The sequence below is a fragment of the Erythrolamprus reginae genome, chromosome 10 (genome assembly GCF_031021105.1).
Source record: "Erythrolamprus reginae isolate rEryReg1 chromosome 10, rEryReg1.hap1, whole genome shotgun sequence".
NCBI classification, from domain to species: Eukaryota; Metazoa; Chordata; class Lepidosauria; order Squamata; family Dipsadidae; genus Erythrolamprus; species Erythrolamprus reginae.
In genome coordinates, this window is record NC_091959.1 from 31,938,936 (window position 1) to 31,956,396 (window position 17,461).

Here is a 17,461-nt window from a genome sequence, read left to right on the forward strand (position 1 = left end):
TATGTATGGCGTGTTTGGATTGTATGAGTGTTTCTTAACCAAGGGTTTTTAACTGTTCTGCTGTTTTAATCATTGGATTTGTATTTTGTATTCTTGTTGCGAGCCGCTCCAAGTCTTCGGAGAGGGGTAGAATACAAATGTAATTGATTAATTAATTAATTAATTAATTAATAACTAAACAAACAAACAAACAAACTCTGTGGGACCTGATCGGTCGCTGGGATTCGTGCGAAGATATTCTGGTCCGATGCAACAAATAAATAAAAATAAATAAGTAAGTCGAAGACTCCCTGCATTGCTTCGCCCAAAAGTAACCCCTCCTTCGCTAGAGGGTGCAAATACAGAAAGGAGATTTGGCAACGAGGTGCTTAAGTAAGGGTCTCACTCACGTTGATGCCAAAATCCGGCGACGTGGCACTCCAGATGGCTCCGATGCTGGCAGCAGCTAGCATGGCCTCCACGGCGTGGATCCCGTTGGGCAGGTAGCCTGGAACAGTTGCAAAAAATGGAAGAGTGAGGAAGGATGGATCTCAAGTCACCTGTTGAAGCCTGCTAGGAGTTTGGGGAGGAACCAATCCTGATGGAGGCTCTGCATCGGGCGCAGAGATAGAGCCGGGGCCTTCCGGCATTTCCCAGCCACCAGAGAGGCAGCTGTCTTTGAAGGCTGAGATGAGTGAGATGGAAGAACAGCTGGGGCCTGTTCCAGATGCACGTGTGAGCAGAGCAGTTAGGAGAGGTGAGCAACAGATGGAAAGGATTTGACTTGGGAAGCAAAAGCAAATGTGGACATGGAATGGCCCCCCTCCCTGACTGGGGAATAAATAGAAGGGGAGTGGTGGTCATAGGGGACAACATTTCGTATTTCTGAAGATTTTGCTCGTGGTGTTTCGTGCCACAGAGGCTGCTTGCCAGAGCTTAATTTGCAACCTTTCAGCAGGGAGCTTACAAGGAACTGATAAAGTCTGTTAGTAGCAATAGCAATAACATTTAGACTTATATCCCATTTCCCAATGCTTTTACAGCCCTCTCTAAGCGGTTGACAGAATCAGCCTCTTGCCCCCAACAATCTGGGTCCTCATTTGACCCACCTCGGAAGGAGGGAAAGTTGAGTCAACCTTTCAGCCGGTGGTGAGATTTGAACTGCTGAACTACATCTAGCAGGCAGCTGATGCAGCCTGCTGTGCTGCATTCTAACCACTGCGTCACCCCGGCTATGGTTAACTCTTTGAAGGACGCTTGCCTGGACTTTTTGGAGGCTGAATGTCATTAGTTCACAAGAGGTAAATAAAGGGGGGGAGGGTTTCATGACAAGGGGTCTGTTTCTTACTTCTGCCAAGACTGGTCAGAACATCACCAAGCAGGGTGTCCAGGGGAAAAGCAATTTGAAATTCCTGGATATTTCCCTTACATTTCCCTGTAACTTGCGATCTAGGCGCAGTCGTAGATGATGTCATACCAAACGGCTAAGCCGTGGAGAAATATCGGTAGTTAGGGATGCAAGTTGTGCTCATTTTTGCTTGACTCTGCCATGATTTTTCCCTGATTTTAAACATTTTAATGCAGTTTGTTCCCCCCCCCCGATTTATTCCATTTTTCTCACGAATTCCCTGATATTTCCTGAACCACCGATTTCCCTGATAATTCCCTGATTTCCCCATTTTCCAGGTTTGCTGGACACCCTACCAAGTGATCAAGAAAGTAAAAGCTGCATCAGATCAGGTCATCCAAAGGCCCCCAAACCATCCGTGATGCCTCCTTAACCTGCAAGGTGTATATTGCATCATCGCTTCTTCCTCCGGACTCCCCCGACAGGTAAGGCAACCCAGGTGAGTTGCGCAAAGGCCTGGAGGTTTTACACAACTCACAATCGAGTCCGAGAAGAGGAAGGGGAAACCCCGCGTCCTCCCCTTCTCTTTTAAAAAGCCCCACCAATCCATCCAACTAACCAGGAAGAACCACCTGCATCCAGAAGGTCGCTTGAGATCCGGGGAAATTGTCAGGTTTTTGAGGCAGGACTGGAGCCCTCAAAGGAGAACCAGGAATAGTTGCAGGCACCCAGCCCCCAAACTGGTCCTTCGGGCTCAGTTTTGAAATCCGATGGGAACCTGAACTTCATTCCCTTACTAAGCCAAGAGATAGTCCTCAGATCAGGCCCAGCAGGTTAGAGCCATGAAGCTCGGTTGTGTAAAGAATGAGTAGCTTGATAATCCTGCTCAACCAAGACCAGGAAGAATCATGCTACGGTTTTAACAGGTTCATCCTCTACTTACAACCAAAACAGGAGTAGCATTGCCATTGCTGGGCAAAATGTTACGGGAGTCATATCTTATTTTTGGTTAGTTTAGATCAGTGTTTCCCAACCTTGGCAACTTGCAGATACTGTATCTGGACTTCAATTCCCAGAATTCCCCAGCCAAATATCTTCAAGTTGCCAAGGTTGGGAAACAGTGGTTTAGATTAACAGAGTGGGAAGGGACCTTGTAGGTCATCTAGTCCAACCCTCCTGCACAAGTGGGAGGCCCTACACCAGTGATGGCAAACCTTTTTTGATTTGCGTGTATGTGTGTGTGTGCTAGCATGCGTGCATGTGCCCACACCCCTTCCTTCCCTCCCTATGCATGCTCATGCCCCGCGCATGCACACCGACTTTCCGAATCCTGGTAGGTGGGAAAAAAATGCCCAAATGGACAAAACTGAAGTTAGGAAAAACAGACTTCCGTTTTGACCATTGTGCTGTTTTTTGCCCTCTGGGGCTTCAGGAAGCTTCCCTGAACCCTCCGGGGTGCAAAAAACAGCACAACGGGCAAACTGGAAGTTCATTTTTCCAAACTTCTGGTTTCTTCATTGAAGGATTTTTTTCCCCTCCGGGACTTCAGATAAGGATGAAACGGCCTTTCCCAAGGCTGAAAATCAGCTGCCCAGCACGTTTATGTGCGCTGGAGCTGATACAGGGCAAAGTCTCACGTGCCTTCCAATGTGACTCCGTGTGCCACCTGTGGCAACGCAATGCCGTAGCTTCGGCAGCAGGGCCCTGCGCCATTTCTGACAGATGGCAGTCCAGTCTCTACTTGACAGCTCCCACAACTTCCAATGGCAGCTTCGCATCAACACTCCACGGCCTGGACTGGCTGCTGATCAATTTCCGGTCACAATTCAAAGTGTTGGTTATGACCTATAAAGCCCTACATGGCATTGGACCAGAATACCTCCGACACCGCCTTCTGCCGCACGAATCCCAGTGGCCGATTAGGTCCCACAGAGTTGGCCTTCTCCGGGTCCCGTTGACTAAACAATGTCGTCTGGTGAGCCCTAGGGGAAGAGCCTTCTCTGTGGCGGCCCCAGCCCTCTGGAATCAATTACCCGCGGAGATCAGAACCGCCCCCACCCTCCTCGCCTTTCATAAATCATTAAAAACCCATCTCTGCCACCAGAGATGAAACACACCCCAATTCTCAAGGTTGGTGTATGGTTTGATTAGATTGTGTAATTATTTTATTATAAGGATTTTAAAATGTATTTTTTTAAAATTGGATTTGTATACTGTTTATGTTGTTGTGAGCCGCCCTGAGTCTTCGGAGAGGGGTGGCATACAAATCTAATAAATAATAATAATAATAATAATAATAATAATAATAATAATAATAATAATAATAGTTGTTGTTGTTATTGTTGTTGTTGTTGTTATTATTATTATTATTATTATTATTATTATTATTATTATTATTATTTCTCCTCAAATATTGGGGGACTTCATGTCCCTCCTGGTCCTTTTCTCCACTAGGTCCTTCATTTCATGGCTGTTTTATCCACAGCCAAGCAAATCATTGCTGTTGTTAAACAACTTGTAGGGTCATTAAATGAATCCAGGTTCTGTTAAGCAAATCATATGATCACGAAGGGAATTTATTGAGTTTGTCGGAAACTGGCAAGAAAAGGTCAAAAACAAACATCACAGGAACCCAGGACGCTACTAGCGTCATAAGTGTGAACCAGTTGCCAAGTGCCCCATTTCTGACCAGGTCACCATGGAGATGCTGCAATCGTTGTAAGTGTGAATATGGTTTGTGAGTGTGAATGCCAGCTGTATGTCGCTTTCTTTGCAGATGATACTAAGCTGGCAGGAGTAGCTAACACCCTAGATCAGGAGTCTCCAACCTTGGCAACTTTAAGCCTGGCGGACTTCAACTCCCAGCAAAGCTGGCTGAGGAATTCTGGGAGTTGAAGTCCGCCAGGCTTAAAGTTGCCAAGGTTGGAGACCCCTGCCCTAGATCAGTGATGGTGAACCTATGACACAGGTGCCACAGATGGCACGCAGAGCCATATCTGCTGGCACGCAAGCCGTTGCCCTAGCTCAGCTCCAACGTGTATGTGTGTGCCAGCCAGCTGATTTTTGGCTCACACAGAGGCTCTGGGAGGGTGTTTTTGGCTTCCAGAGAGCCTCTGGAGGGATGGGGGAGGATATTTTTACCCTCCCCCAGCTCCAAGGAAGCCTTTGGCCCCTGGGGACGGTGAGACACAAGCCTACTGGGCCCACCAGAAGTTGGGAAACAGTCCGTTTCCAGCCTCCAGAGGGCCTCCGGGGGTCAGGGGAAGCTACTTTCACCCTCTCCGGGCATTGAATTATGGCTGTGGGCACTCGTGCATGCGTGCACGCTCTTTTGGCACCAGAGGAGAAAAAGGTTCGCCATTACTGCCCTAGATGATATGCTGAAGTTCCAGATGGATCTTGATAGACTTGAACCTTGGGCCCTTATCTAACAAAATGAAATTCAATGTAAAGGAAATAAAGCTACTCTTAGGCAATTAAAACCAAAAGTACACTTATAGACTGAGGGAGGCCAGGCTTAATAGCATTAACTGGGAGAGGGATCTTGGAGTCTTCAATTAAATATGAGCCAACAGTGTGCAGCGGCAGCCAAAAAAGCCAATGCAATCCTAAATTGCATTAACAGAGGGATACAATCAAGGTCAAGGGAGGTGCTAATACCACTCTATAAAGCCCTAGCAAGACCACACCTAGAGAAATTGCATCCAGTTTTGGTCACCACACTATAAAAAAGATGTAGAAAGAGTGTAGAGAAGAGCAACAAAAATAATTAGGGGACTGGAGGCTAAAACATACAAAGAACAATTGCAGGAACTGGGCAAGGCTAGTCTGGTGAAGAGAACTAGGGGAGACAGCATAATAATAATTAATAATAATAATAATAATAATTTATCAGATTTGTATGTCGTCCCTCTCCAAAGATTCGGGGCAGCTCACAACAATAGTGAACAAATCCAATACTATCTAAAAACCCTATCATTAAATTAACCAAACAACCCAATGATACCATACATAAACCATATTAGCAAGGGGATACCTCAATTTATTTATTTATTGATTGATTGATTGGATTTGTATGCCGCCCCTTTCCGTAGATTCGGGGCGGCTAACAACAGTAGTACAAAACAGCATGTAAATCCAATACTAAAACAGCTAAAAAACCCTTATTTGTAGAACCAAACATACATACCAACAAACATACCATGCATAAATTGTAAACGCCTAGGGGGAAAGAATATCTCATTTCCCCCACGCCTGACGGCAGAGGTGGGTTTTCAGCAATTTACAAAAGGCGAGGAGGGTGGGGGCAGTTCTAATCTCCAGGGGGGAGTTGATTACAGAGGGCCGGGGCCGCCACAGAGAAGGCTCTTCCCCTAGGTCCCGCCAGATGACATTGTTTAGTCGACGGGACCCGGAGAAGGCCAACTCTGTGGGACCAAATTGGCCGCTGGGATAGCAGTCTTCCAATATTTGAGGGGCTGCCACAGAGAGGAGGGGGTCAAGCTATTTTTCAAGGCATCTAAGGCCAGACAAGGAACAATGGATGGAAACTGGACAAGGAGAGATTCAACCTAGAAATAAGGAGAAATTTTCTGACAGTGAGAACAATCAACCCCCTGGAATAAAAGTTACTTGCCTCCAGAAGTTGTGGGAGCTTCATCACTGGAGGCTTTCAGGAAGAGATTGGACTGCCATCTATCAGAAATGGTGAAGGGTCTTCTGCTTGGCTGGGGGGGTTGGACTAGATGACCTATGAGGTCCCTCCCAACTCTGTTATTCTATTCATTGATGTTGTTGCAACTTCGAACAATCACTAAAGAAGTGGGTTAAGGCGAGGACTCCATCTAACGCGCATAACTCTGAATTCAGGGGGAAACGCTAACTCCACTTCTAACCTTACTGTGAAAGCATTCATTCATTCATTCATTCATTAGATTTGTATGCGGCCCCTCTCCGTAGACTTGGGGCGGCTCACAGCAATAATAAACAATATATAACAAATCTAATAATTTAAAAGAAACACTAAAAACCCCATTATTAAAAGCAAACATACATACAAGCATACCATACATAACTGTATAGGCCCGGGGGAGATGTTTCAATTCCCCCATGCCTGACGGCAAAGGTGGGTTTTAAGGAGTTTACGAAAGGCGAGGAGGGTGGGGGCAGTTCTAATCTCTGGGGGGAGCTGGTTCCAGAGGGTCGGGGCCGCCACAGAGAAGGCTCTTCCCCTGGGTCCCACCAAATGACATTGTTTAGTCGACGGGACCCGGAGAAGGCCAACTCGGTGAGACCTAACTGGTCGCTGGGATTCGTGCGGCAGAAGGCGGTCCCGGAGATATTCTGGTCCGATGCCATGAAGGGCTTTATAGGTCATAACCAACACTTTGAATCCCAAACCTGCTGTGAAACTGTCCCACCAAAATCAACAGGCACAAAGAAACCCACTGGATGAATGAGGACTAGGCGTATGGATTACATTGCCACTTTTTTTTCCCTTTTGGCAGTTCCCAAAAAATGTCTTGAGTAACTCCCCCGTTACTCAAGACTTTCTCAAAGGGGAAAAACCCTACCTAACCTGATGCAAGAGGTATCAAGGACTGCATTGCAAAACAAGGAACAATGAAGCAAGGGACTCAATGACACAAGGGCAGGTGAACTGCCCACCTTGGCTTCTGAGGGCAGAAGAGGTCAAACGGAGGCAAGAGGTGATGGGGTGCTGGAGAACAACAGGGAGGCAGTGTTCCTCCTACGGGGTCCTTGGTGCTCGGTGGTTTTACCTGCAAATGTTTCATGACCAAACCAAGTAACATCATCAATGAATTGTTACCTGGATTGGTCGTGAAACACCTGCAAGTAAAACCACTAAACTCAGGAAGCACGAAGGATCCCACAGTCCTCCTCCTCTCCCTCTCCACAAACCCACTGTAGCTTTTTTAAATTTATATTTTATTGATTTTTTACAATATAACCACACACACAACATAACAGTAAGTGCTTTGTGAATTGTGCCCACCACCAGACAAACATTCATACCCCACCACCAAATCCGGGAGGGTGTTTCTTGTAAAAACCATTTTAACCCAAGAGCAAAGTATCTATTTACATAGTATAAAGTGATTCCAATTTATTTCTTGTAGCTTGGTCTCAGATTCTACTCGCCATATATCGTCTTACCTTGTCCCATCAGTTGTCAATTACCAGTTTCATTAACCAAATTCATCCTTTTATCCATAATCTCAAATTGAATGTGATCCACCATGTACCGGTACCAATTAATATCCTCTTGCATCTTTTGCCCAAAGTTTTGTGCTACTGGGCATTCCCAAAGACATATGCATAAACACTCCTTTATCTTGGCACCCATGCCAACAAATACCCTTAACATTCTGCTGAAAGTATGCAAGTTGAACGGGAGTGTAATACCACTTATGTAATATTTTCCTTCTCATTTCCACAAATACATTGTAGCTTGACTACTGCAATGCGTTCTAATTGGGGCTACCCTTGAAGAACGTTCGGAGACTTCAACTGGTCTAGCACGCAACCGCACGAGTCATGTTGGGCACACCTAGGTACACCCATATTAGTCCAACACTCCGCAAGCTGCACTGGCTACCAATCGGTCTCCGAACGCAATTCAAGGTGCTGGTTATCACCTATAAAGCCCTTTATGGCATAGGACCAGATTATTTACAGGACCATCTCCTGCCTCATGCATCCCAGCGACTGGTTAGATCGCACAGAGTCAGCCTCCTCTGGGCCCTCCAGGTCCTGCAGGGAAGAGCCTTCTCTGTTGTGGCCCCGGTCCTCTGGAACCAACCCCCCCAGAGATTCAGACCACACCCGGTCTCCTCACCTTCGAAAGGCATTAAAAATATATCTATGCCAGCAGGTCTGGGGCCGTGAACGATAGTTTCCGCTCCGGCCAACAGTATGAATGAGGGACAACTGATTGATTTTATACTGGGTTTTATTTTTACTTCTCTTAACTTTTTAACTGTATGGTATTATTTTACCTTTGTCAATATTTTATTCTTGTAAGCTGCCCTGAGTCTGCAAGGAGGGTGGCCTATAAATCTAATTAATTAATTAATTAATATTTGTTTGTTTATCTATCTATCTATCTATCTATCTATCTATCTATCTATCTATTTATTGGATTTGTATGCCGCCCCTCTCCGTAGACTTGATCAAACAAATACAGAAAGATCTTGACAAACTTGAACAGTGAACGCTATCTAACAAAATGAAATTCAATGGTGAAAAAAGCAAGGTTCTAAATTTAGGCAAGAAAAACGAAACGCACGGGTAGAGAATATGTGGTACATTGCTCAACAGTAGTAACTGTGAGAGGGATATTGGTGTCTTAGTGGACAACCATTTAAATAGGAGCCAGCCATGTGCAGAAGCTGCCAACCCAGTTCTAGGCTGCCTTAACAGAGGGAGAGAATCAAGATCACGCGAAGGGTTAATACCACTTTATAAGGCTTTTGGTAAGGCCACACTTGGAATACGGCATTCAGTGTTGGTCGCCACGATGCAAAAAGGATGTGGAGACTCTAGAAAGAGTGCAGAGAAGAGCAACAAAGAGGATTAGGGGACTGGAGGCTAAAACATATGAAGAGCGGTTACAGGAACTAGGCATGGCTAGTTTAAATGAAAATAAGGACCAGAGGAGACATTATAGCAGACTTCCAATATGCCACAAAGAAGGAGTCATCCTATTCTCCAAAGCACCCGAACAAGAAGCAATGGGTGGAAATTAAACAAGGAGAGAAGCAACCTGGAACTAAGGAGAAATTTCCTGACAGGGGTGGCGCAGCAGGTAGAGTGCTGTACTGCAGGCTAGTGAAGCTGATTGTAGATCTGAAGGTCAGCGGTTCAAATCTCATCACCGGCTCAAGGTTGACTCAGCCTTCCATCCTTCCGAGGTGGGTAAAATGAGGACCCGGATTGTGGGGGCAATACACTGGCTCTGTTAAAAAGTGGTATTGCTAAACATGTTGTAAGCCACCCTGAGTCTAAGGAGAAGGGCGGCATAAAAATTGAATGAATGAATGAATGAATGAATGAATCAATCAATCAATCAATCAATCAATCAGTGGAACAGAAGTTGTGAATGCCCCAACACTGGAAGTTTTTAAGCAGATGTTGGATAACCATCTGTCTGAAGTAGTGTAGGGTTTCCTGCCTAGGCAGGGGGTTGGACTAGAACAGTGTTTCCTAACCTTGGTAAGTTGAAGATATTTGGATTTCAACTCACAGAATTCCCCAGCCAGCATTTGCTGGCTGGGGGATTCTGGGAGTTGAAGTCCAAATATCTCCAAGTTGCCAAGATTAGGAAACACTGGACTCGAAGACCTCCAAAATCCTTCCAACTCTGTTATTGTTATTGTTATTAAACAAACAAAGCCCACTCCGTTCTCACACTGATGATGTTCAGTATTGGGGTTAATAAAATGCCTGGAAGAAAACCACCACGCTCAAAGACCAACAAGAACCCTACATTCCAACCTTCATCTACAGAGATCATCTTCTTCTAATTTTCTTCCTCTTCTTCTTCCATTCTGGACATCGGAAAACCTCCAACTCCACCTCCAGCCCAAACACGCATTCCTTTCGGAAGCTACAAATGTGTGTGAGCCCCACACACATTTGTAACTCCTGCCTCTCCGTCCAGGAAGGTTCGGCAAAGCCTCCCACACTTTCTTTGGTTCCAACAAGACCCGTTTTTCACCTGTCCTTAATTGCAAGATTTTTTGATTTCAAGGACCCATCGTTTTTTCTCGCCCCATCTCGGCTAAAAGTCACCCAACCTGTCTTCTTTCCTCCGTCTGTTCCTTTCTGCAGAGCTTCTTTTAAGGCGGTCAGATTTCATGTTTGCACATCCTGGTTGAAAGGCGGATTGCTGGAAAGAGAAGGTGGACTCACCCACAACTCGGTCTCCAGGCTTCACCCCCAGCTTCCTCATGGCTGCAGCGTAGAAAGCCACCCGGTGCCTCAGGTCTTCAAAAGTCACTTTTTCAATCTCTTCCTTACCTTCCCCTGGAGGAACAAGACCAGGTCCAGTTTCAAAACAAATAATATTATAATATACAGTGGTGGTACTTCTACTTACGAACTTAATTCGTTCCGTGACCAGGTTCTTAAGTAGAAAAGTTTGTAAGTAGAAGCAATTTTTCCCATAGGAATCAATGTAAAAGCAAAATGCATGCAAACCCATTAGGAAAGAAATAAAAGCTCGGAATTTGGGTGGTGTTGTGGTTAGCTCTGGCCCAGCTCCTGCCTCAAGGAATGTGTAGGTGGATGTGAGGGAAACATACACATGCCGCAGGCCTATTTTGCTCCTGATGAAATCTGCCAACGAAGCCTCCTCTGACCAAAGAAACGTGAGTGATAGGGAAGAGGGGAGCTTGGCAGACAGCCCAGGAGATCAATCATTTGTATCATCCTTGGATTCTGAACAAGAATTAATGACACATCCACGCATGCGTAGAGTGATGCATAGGAGACAACAACTGAAGGATTATTACAAGAGAAAATGAGGCCACCTGTGGTTGGATGGGGCTGCTGTAATTAGTGCTACAGATAAAAGTGCAACCTGTGTTTTAGCCTCATGGAAGCTTATCTGATTCATTGTTTCGTCAAGATCGTGGTTTTTGTGCTGTTCAAGATTGTGTGCGGACTCTCTGGACTTTAGAATTGGATTCAATTTCCCAGTTATTGGGTGAGCAATTGGACTGCATTTACCCTGTGCCTTGTGTGTACCAGAAAATCCCTTTGACATTTAAAAAGGGAGCTGTTTCTGTTTTTCTGTTTATAAAAACTTTGGGTTTTCCTTTTATCGTGTGGTGTGTGTCTTCCTGGACTAATTACCCTGTAATTACGGGTGGTTGAAACACGCGGGCAGAACAGGTGGGAGGAGGAGGAGGAAGAAGAGGAGGAGGACAGTCGCTGCCCAGAGTGAAGGGAGCGTTTCTTTTCTCTGGGCGCTGGCAGAGGTTTATTCCCTCTCAAAGCGCCCAGAGAAAGGAAAATGCTTTGTTCGCTCTGGGCTGCCAAAGCCTCCTTAAGCGCCACCGAAAGGCTCCTCTGGCTGTCCAGAAAAGCCCGAGATGGCTGGGATTAAAGGGGGAATGGCAGGAAACTGGCCAGGCCTTCATACCGCCTTCAAATTTCCTGGGAATTTTTTTCGGGCTCAGGTTCTTAAATAGAAAATGATTCTTAAGAAGAGGCAAAAAAATCTTGAACACCCGGTTCTTATCTAGAAAAGTTCTTAAGTAGAGGTGTTCTTAGGTAGAGGTACCACTGTATTACCTTTTTTTCCCCCAGAGTATAAGATGCACCTTAGTTTTTGGGGAGGAAAATAGAGGGGGGGGTGGAATCTGCCTACCAGGTACTCATCTGTCTAGCGTCCTTAGTCTGGTCAGCTTCAGTGCATTTCAGTGGGTACGGAAAGTATTCAGACCCCTTTAAATTTTTCACTCTTTGTTGCATTGCAGCCATTTGGTAAAAGCAAAAAAGTTCATTTTATTTCTCATTAGTGTACACTCAGCAGTCAGCACCCCTTCTTGACAGGGGAAACCCCCCCCCCCCCCAGAAATGTAGATATTTTTGCAAAGTGATTCAAATAGAAAAACTGAAATATCACAGGATCATAAGTATTCAGACCCCATGATTGTCACTTGCTCTGACATGGGCTGTGAGGACTTATACAGGCAGGTGTGTGCCTTTCCTAACCAAGTCCAATCAGTTTAATCACACACAGCTGGACTCCCAGGAAGGAGTGGAACCATCTCAAGGAGGAGCAGGAGGAAATAGATAGAATGTGAGCTAAGTATGAGTGTCACAGCAAAGGATCTGAATACTTATGACCATGTGATATTTCAGTTTTTCTTTTTTAATCAATTTGCTGGCACCCATGGCGCCCCTGCGTGTCCGCGCGCTATTTCGTTACATGCCCAGGTGCAGTAGCATAATTATGCTGGACTCCACCAGCACTCAGAGCCACGGGGGCCAGACGCAACACCGTCCCACCTTAGCAGCCCACCTCTGCATCTTGTGGGCCTTTTGTCCCAGAACCTGCTTACCTTGTGCCACTTCTTATCTAGTATAAGTGCTCATCTCTATAAAAATGGAGTTGGGGTTTCTCTTTCCCGGACTTTGAATGGAAGCACACCTGACACCCAGGTTCCAAAAATAATGACAAGGGCAAGAACAAGCAATGTTCCCGATTGTTCTCGTGGATCACTACCAAGGCAACACAACGCAATTTGCAAAATTCTTTGGCTGGAGGAGGTGAGGCAGAGAAGCGGGTCCAGCTGGGGCTTAAAAGGGTTTTTTAACAGACTGGAGAATATCCAGGCATGCAAAAGAGTTGATTGAAAGGTGAATATAACACGCGCACACACACCAAGAAGGAAAAAAAGAAACATATACAACCCCACAAAATGGCAAAAGGGTTTGGGGAGACAGGAAGTATTCCTGCAAACTCTAACAAAAGAGCCCTTGGTTTGGGCAAAGGAATGCTTGAGAATTATTTTTATTTTTTTAAAAAAAGGAGGCAGGGATAGGAGACCACGAGGAACCCCTGCCCTGTAAACCAAATCTTTCTAAAAGATAACTGGGAAAATTATTCCCGCACAACTGCTGCAAATAATGATGATGAGAGAAAGAGAGGGAGCAAGAGGAGAGCCAGAGAGAGAGAAAGAGAGAAGGAGGGAGAGGGGGGGGAGAGAGGGAGGTAGAGAAAGAGAAAGGGAGGGAGAGGCAGGGAGAGAGAAAGAGGGAGAGAAAGATAGGAGAGAGGAAGAGAGAGGGAAGGAGAGGAAGAGGCAGTGAGAAAGAGGGAGAAAGAAAGGGGGAGAGAGAGAGAAAGAGCCAGAGAGAGAGAAAGAGAGAAGGAGGGAGAAGGGGGGAGAGAGAGAGGTAGACAAAGAGAAAGGGAGGGAGAGGCAGGGAGAGAGAAAGAGGGAGAAAGAGAGGGGAGAGAGAGATGCCCCGAGTCTTCGGAGAGGGGCGGCATACAAATCTAATAAACTGAATTGAATTGAGAGAGAAAGAGAAAGAGAGAGGATGGGTGAGAAAAAGAGAGAAGGAGAAAGAGAGGAAAAGAAGGATGGAAAGAGTCAGAAAGAGAGAAAGAGGGAGAGAAAGAGGGAGAGAGAAAGAGGGAGAGAAAGAGAGAAGGAGAAAAAGGAAGAGAGAGGGTGGAACAGAGAGGGAGAGGCAGGGAGAAAGAGGGAGAGAAAAGGGGAGGAAGAGAGGAGGGAGGGAGAGAAAGGGTGAGGGAGAGAAAAAAGAGAGAGGGAGAAAGATGGTGGGAGTGAGAGAAAGAGAGGGAGAGGGAGGGAGAAAGAGGGAGAAAGATGGTGGGGAAGAGAGAAAGAGAAAGGGCAGAGAGAGGGAGAGAATGAAAGAGAGAGAGAGAGAGAGAGAGAGAGAGATGTGAATAGTCGTAGATCCAGCACTTACGAAGATTCGCACTGGGGACTTACCTGCGGCATACAGAGCAATTTTATCGTTCTCCTCATGCTTCAGAAGGTTTTCGGCATAGTTCAAACGGCTGCCTTTAAACCATTCAGGGACATCTGCGATGCTCTTGGAGGGATCGATCACCTGGTGGGAACAGAATCCTTAACAGAAGACTTGGCAGCCACGTAGGGCACAAAGGATCAATATTATGATGGTCTTCCAGTTTTTACTGGGATGGGCCACTATCATGAAATCTGTCAGTACCACGTAATGCTCTGGTTGGATTTTCAATATATGAAACTAACCAGCATTGTAGGTTAGAAGGAAAGAGTAATGGTACTTTAAGGGCTAGGCTGCAATAATGTTACCTTAAGAGCTAGGCTGCAATTAGCCATATCAAGAGAGACCGATATGCTGCTCTCTACTTTGTTGCATTGCGTTGTGTTCTGTCGCCTTGAATAAGATCACATTGTATTGTTGGTTATTGGTGTATATATGCTGGTTAGTATTGATGCTATATTGCTATGTGCTAAGTTATTGATGTGTGTTAATATGTAACTGTGTGCTAATACTGCTGTGTGCTAATAAGAGAATATACTACAGTGATCCCCCAATCATTGCGAGGGTTCCGTTCCAGGACCCCCTGCAATGAGCGGGTTTTCGCGAAGTAGCGCTGCGGAAGTAAAAACACCATCTGCGCATGTGCAGATGGTGTTTTTACTTCCGCCGCAGCAGCGAGGCTTCTCCGGGTTGGGGGCTCGGGGGTTGCTGGAAAGCCCCCCCAGGCCGGCTCCGATCGTTTTAAAACAGGTGCGCCGCTTCTCCGCTGACTCCTAAAGCGGGGAAGTTCGCCAGGAGTCAGCGGAGAAGCGGCGCGGGTGTTTTAAGTTGACTTTTCTGTATTGATCTAAACTAGAATTAGGGTTTTTTTTTCTGTATTAAGAAGACTTCTATACGGAGCGGAGCACTTGTAGCTCCTTTTAGTGTTAAATGTTGTATGTCTTGTTCTGTCTCATATTTTAAAAATTAATAATTTTTTTTTTAAAGAGAGAATATGCTGTGTGCTAATAATATAAGATATATTGCTGTGTGCTAAATAGAATATAATATGCTGTGCTAAAGCTGTGTGCTAATAAGAGAATATATCGCTATTTATTTATTTATTTATTTATTTATTTATATTTGTAAGCTGCCCCTCTCCATGGACTCGGAGCGGCTCACAACAAAATAACACAGTGTAACAAATCTAATATTAAAAAACATTTAAAACCCAACATTAAAACCATGCAACACAATCATTCCATGCATAAACTATGTGCTAAATAGTACTGCTATGTGCCAAACAAAGGTCTAAATATTGTATTATGGTTAGTGTGTAATATTAATGATATTGTATAGATTGTAAATAGTATTTATATCTTTAAAATGATAATCTGTGTTATTGACTGAACAACCACCACTGCCACATATACTCTGTTTGGAATTTGGTATTTCTATCATTGGCTGTTAGGCCGCATGTTAACAAAATCCAATCGGATGGGCACATTTTTTTAAAAATCCTTTGGAAGGCGGCACCGGTTGCCTTCTGCTAAGAAAACTCCCCTGGTGCTCCATCATGGGAGGTTTAAATAAGAGACTGGACAACCATTTTGTATGAAATGGTATAGGGCATGGGGAAGGCAAAGTTGCCTCTTCTATGACTTTGTAGACTTCAACTCCCAGAATTCCTGAGCCAATTATGCTAGCTCAGGAATTCTGGGAGTTGAAGTCCACATGTCACAGAAGAGACAACTTTGCCTACCCCTGCTATAGAGCAGTGATGGCGAACATTTTTTGATCCGTGTGCCAAAAGGAGTGCGTTTGGGTGTACTAGCATGGATGCACATGCCCATACCTCTCCCCTCATGAATGCACATCCCCCCCGCGCATACGCACAGGCCTCACTGAAGCCTGGAATGTGAAAAAATGTCCAAACCGTAAGTTCAGAAAATGCACTTCCGGTTTGACCATTGTGGTGTTTTTTGCCCTCTGGGGCTTCAGGAAGCTTCCCCGAGCCCTCTGGAGTGCAAAAAACAGCACAACAGGCAAACCGGAAGTGCGTTTTCAGAATTTCTTGTTTGTCCATTCAGTGGTTTTTTTGCACTTGGAGGTTTGCGGAGAGGGGTAGCATACAAATCTAATTAATAATAATATTAATAATATTAATAATATTAATAATATTAATATTAATATTAATAATAATAATAATAATAATAATAATAATAATAATAATAATAATAATAATAATCCGGAAGGCGAAACAGCCTTTCCTGAGGCTGAAAAATCAGCTGGTGCTGGAGCTGAAACATGGCAACGTCTTGCGTGCCCTCCGATATGGCTCTACATGCCACCTGTGGCATGCATGCCATAGGTTCGCCACCACGGGCACAGGGTTGCCTGCCTGAGCCGGGGGTTGGACTAGAAGACCTCCAAGGTCCCTTCTAAGTCTGTTCTGTCAACTTACCTCATCGTACAGCCGGGAAAAGGCGATGCCACTGAATTTCCAAAACTCTGCCCAAAAATCCGGATAATACTGTATGGACCACTGGTAAAACTCGTTGTAGTTGGCTGGAAGCAAAACAAAGACCACCATTAAAAAAAAAACCTCCATCATTTATTTTCCTCAGAAAAGACCAGGTGAGGGTTTAGCCTCTACCATCTTCCTCCTTTTCCCTCTCAAAGAAGGCAAATTAAAAGCTGTCCAAATCAACCCCTTTCACAAGTTTTATTTTCCATCTGTTCGCAAGCAGCATCGGATGCAGCAGCCACCTGTGTCAGGCCTGGGTGGAAAAATAATTAAAAATAATTGCTTCCATATTTGCTTCTTGGGAACAAAGAAGCTCCCTTCTCTCTCTCTCTCAAGCACCTTTAATGCAAAGTCCAGTAAAATCAGATCAATAATTTCTGGGTTTCAGCTAATGCTTGAAAGGAATGAAGCCAAAAACAAAAACCTCCGGTAGAATTTTTCTCTTCATGATTTCAGCGGTCAATTAATGGCTCCATCTTGGCTTCTGAGAGGACAAACAAACCACATCTCTGAAATCACCAGCGCAAACTAGAGATTGCTTCTCTGGGGGGAGGAAGAGATGCATAACTTAGGGGGAAGGAGGGGGGAGAAGGATTATTTACAAAAAGGAAATTTTATGTACAGTAATACCTCGTCTTACGAACTTAATTGGTTCCCGGAGGAGGTTTGTAAGGCGAAAAGTTCGTAAGACGAAACAATGTTTCCCATAGGAAACAATGTCAAATCAATTAATGTGTGCAAGAAAAAAACCAAAAACGCAAAAACAGCACTCCGCTGGGCGCCGACGCCCAACTGTCACCTTTTGAAACAGCCAGGCGCTTCTCAGCGTTCTCCCGAATGCCGAACCCGGAAGTTCGGCAAAAGTTCAGGTGCAGGTTCAGGAGGCCGCCGAGAAGCCCCACCGCCCGGCTGTCGCCTTTTGAAACAGCCAGGGGGCTTGTCGGCGTTCTCCCAAATGCCAAACCCAGAAGTTCGGCAAAAGTTCAGGTTCGGGTGGCCGCCAAGAAGCCCCACTGCCCGGCTGTCGCCTTTCAAAACAGCCGGGGGGCTTCTCGGCATCCTCCCGAACCCAAACGCCAAACCCAAACTTT

At 45.2% G+C, this 17,461-nt stretch overlaps 1 protein-coding gene across 1 annotated transcript in view; it reads right to left on the reverse strand.

Moving 5' to 3' along the window:
* The window catches only part of AACS (acetoacetyl-CoA synthetase), a 63,858-nt gene that overhangs the window by 39,232 nt on the left and 7,165 nt on the right, over positions 1–17,461 (reverse strand). The window contains exons 2-5 of the mRNA XM_070762092.1: positions 16,308–16,411; positions 13,828–13,948; positions 10,262–10,375; positions 390–487 (exon numbers count right to left, since the gene is read on the reverse strand). Coding sequence (XP_070618193.1) covers positions 390–487; positions 10,262–10,375; positions 13,828–13,948; positions 16,308–16,411 — 437 coding nt within the window. The remainder of the gene's footprint in view (positions 1–389; positions 488–10,261; positions 10,376–13,827; positions 13,949–16,307; positions 16,412–17,461) is intronic.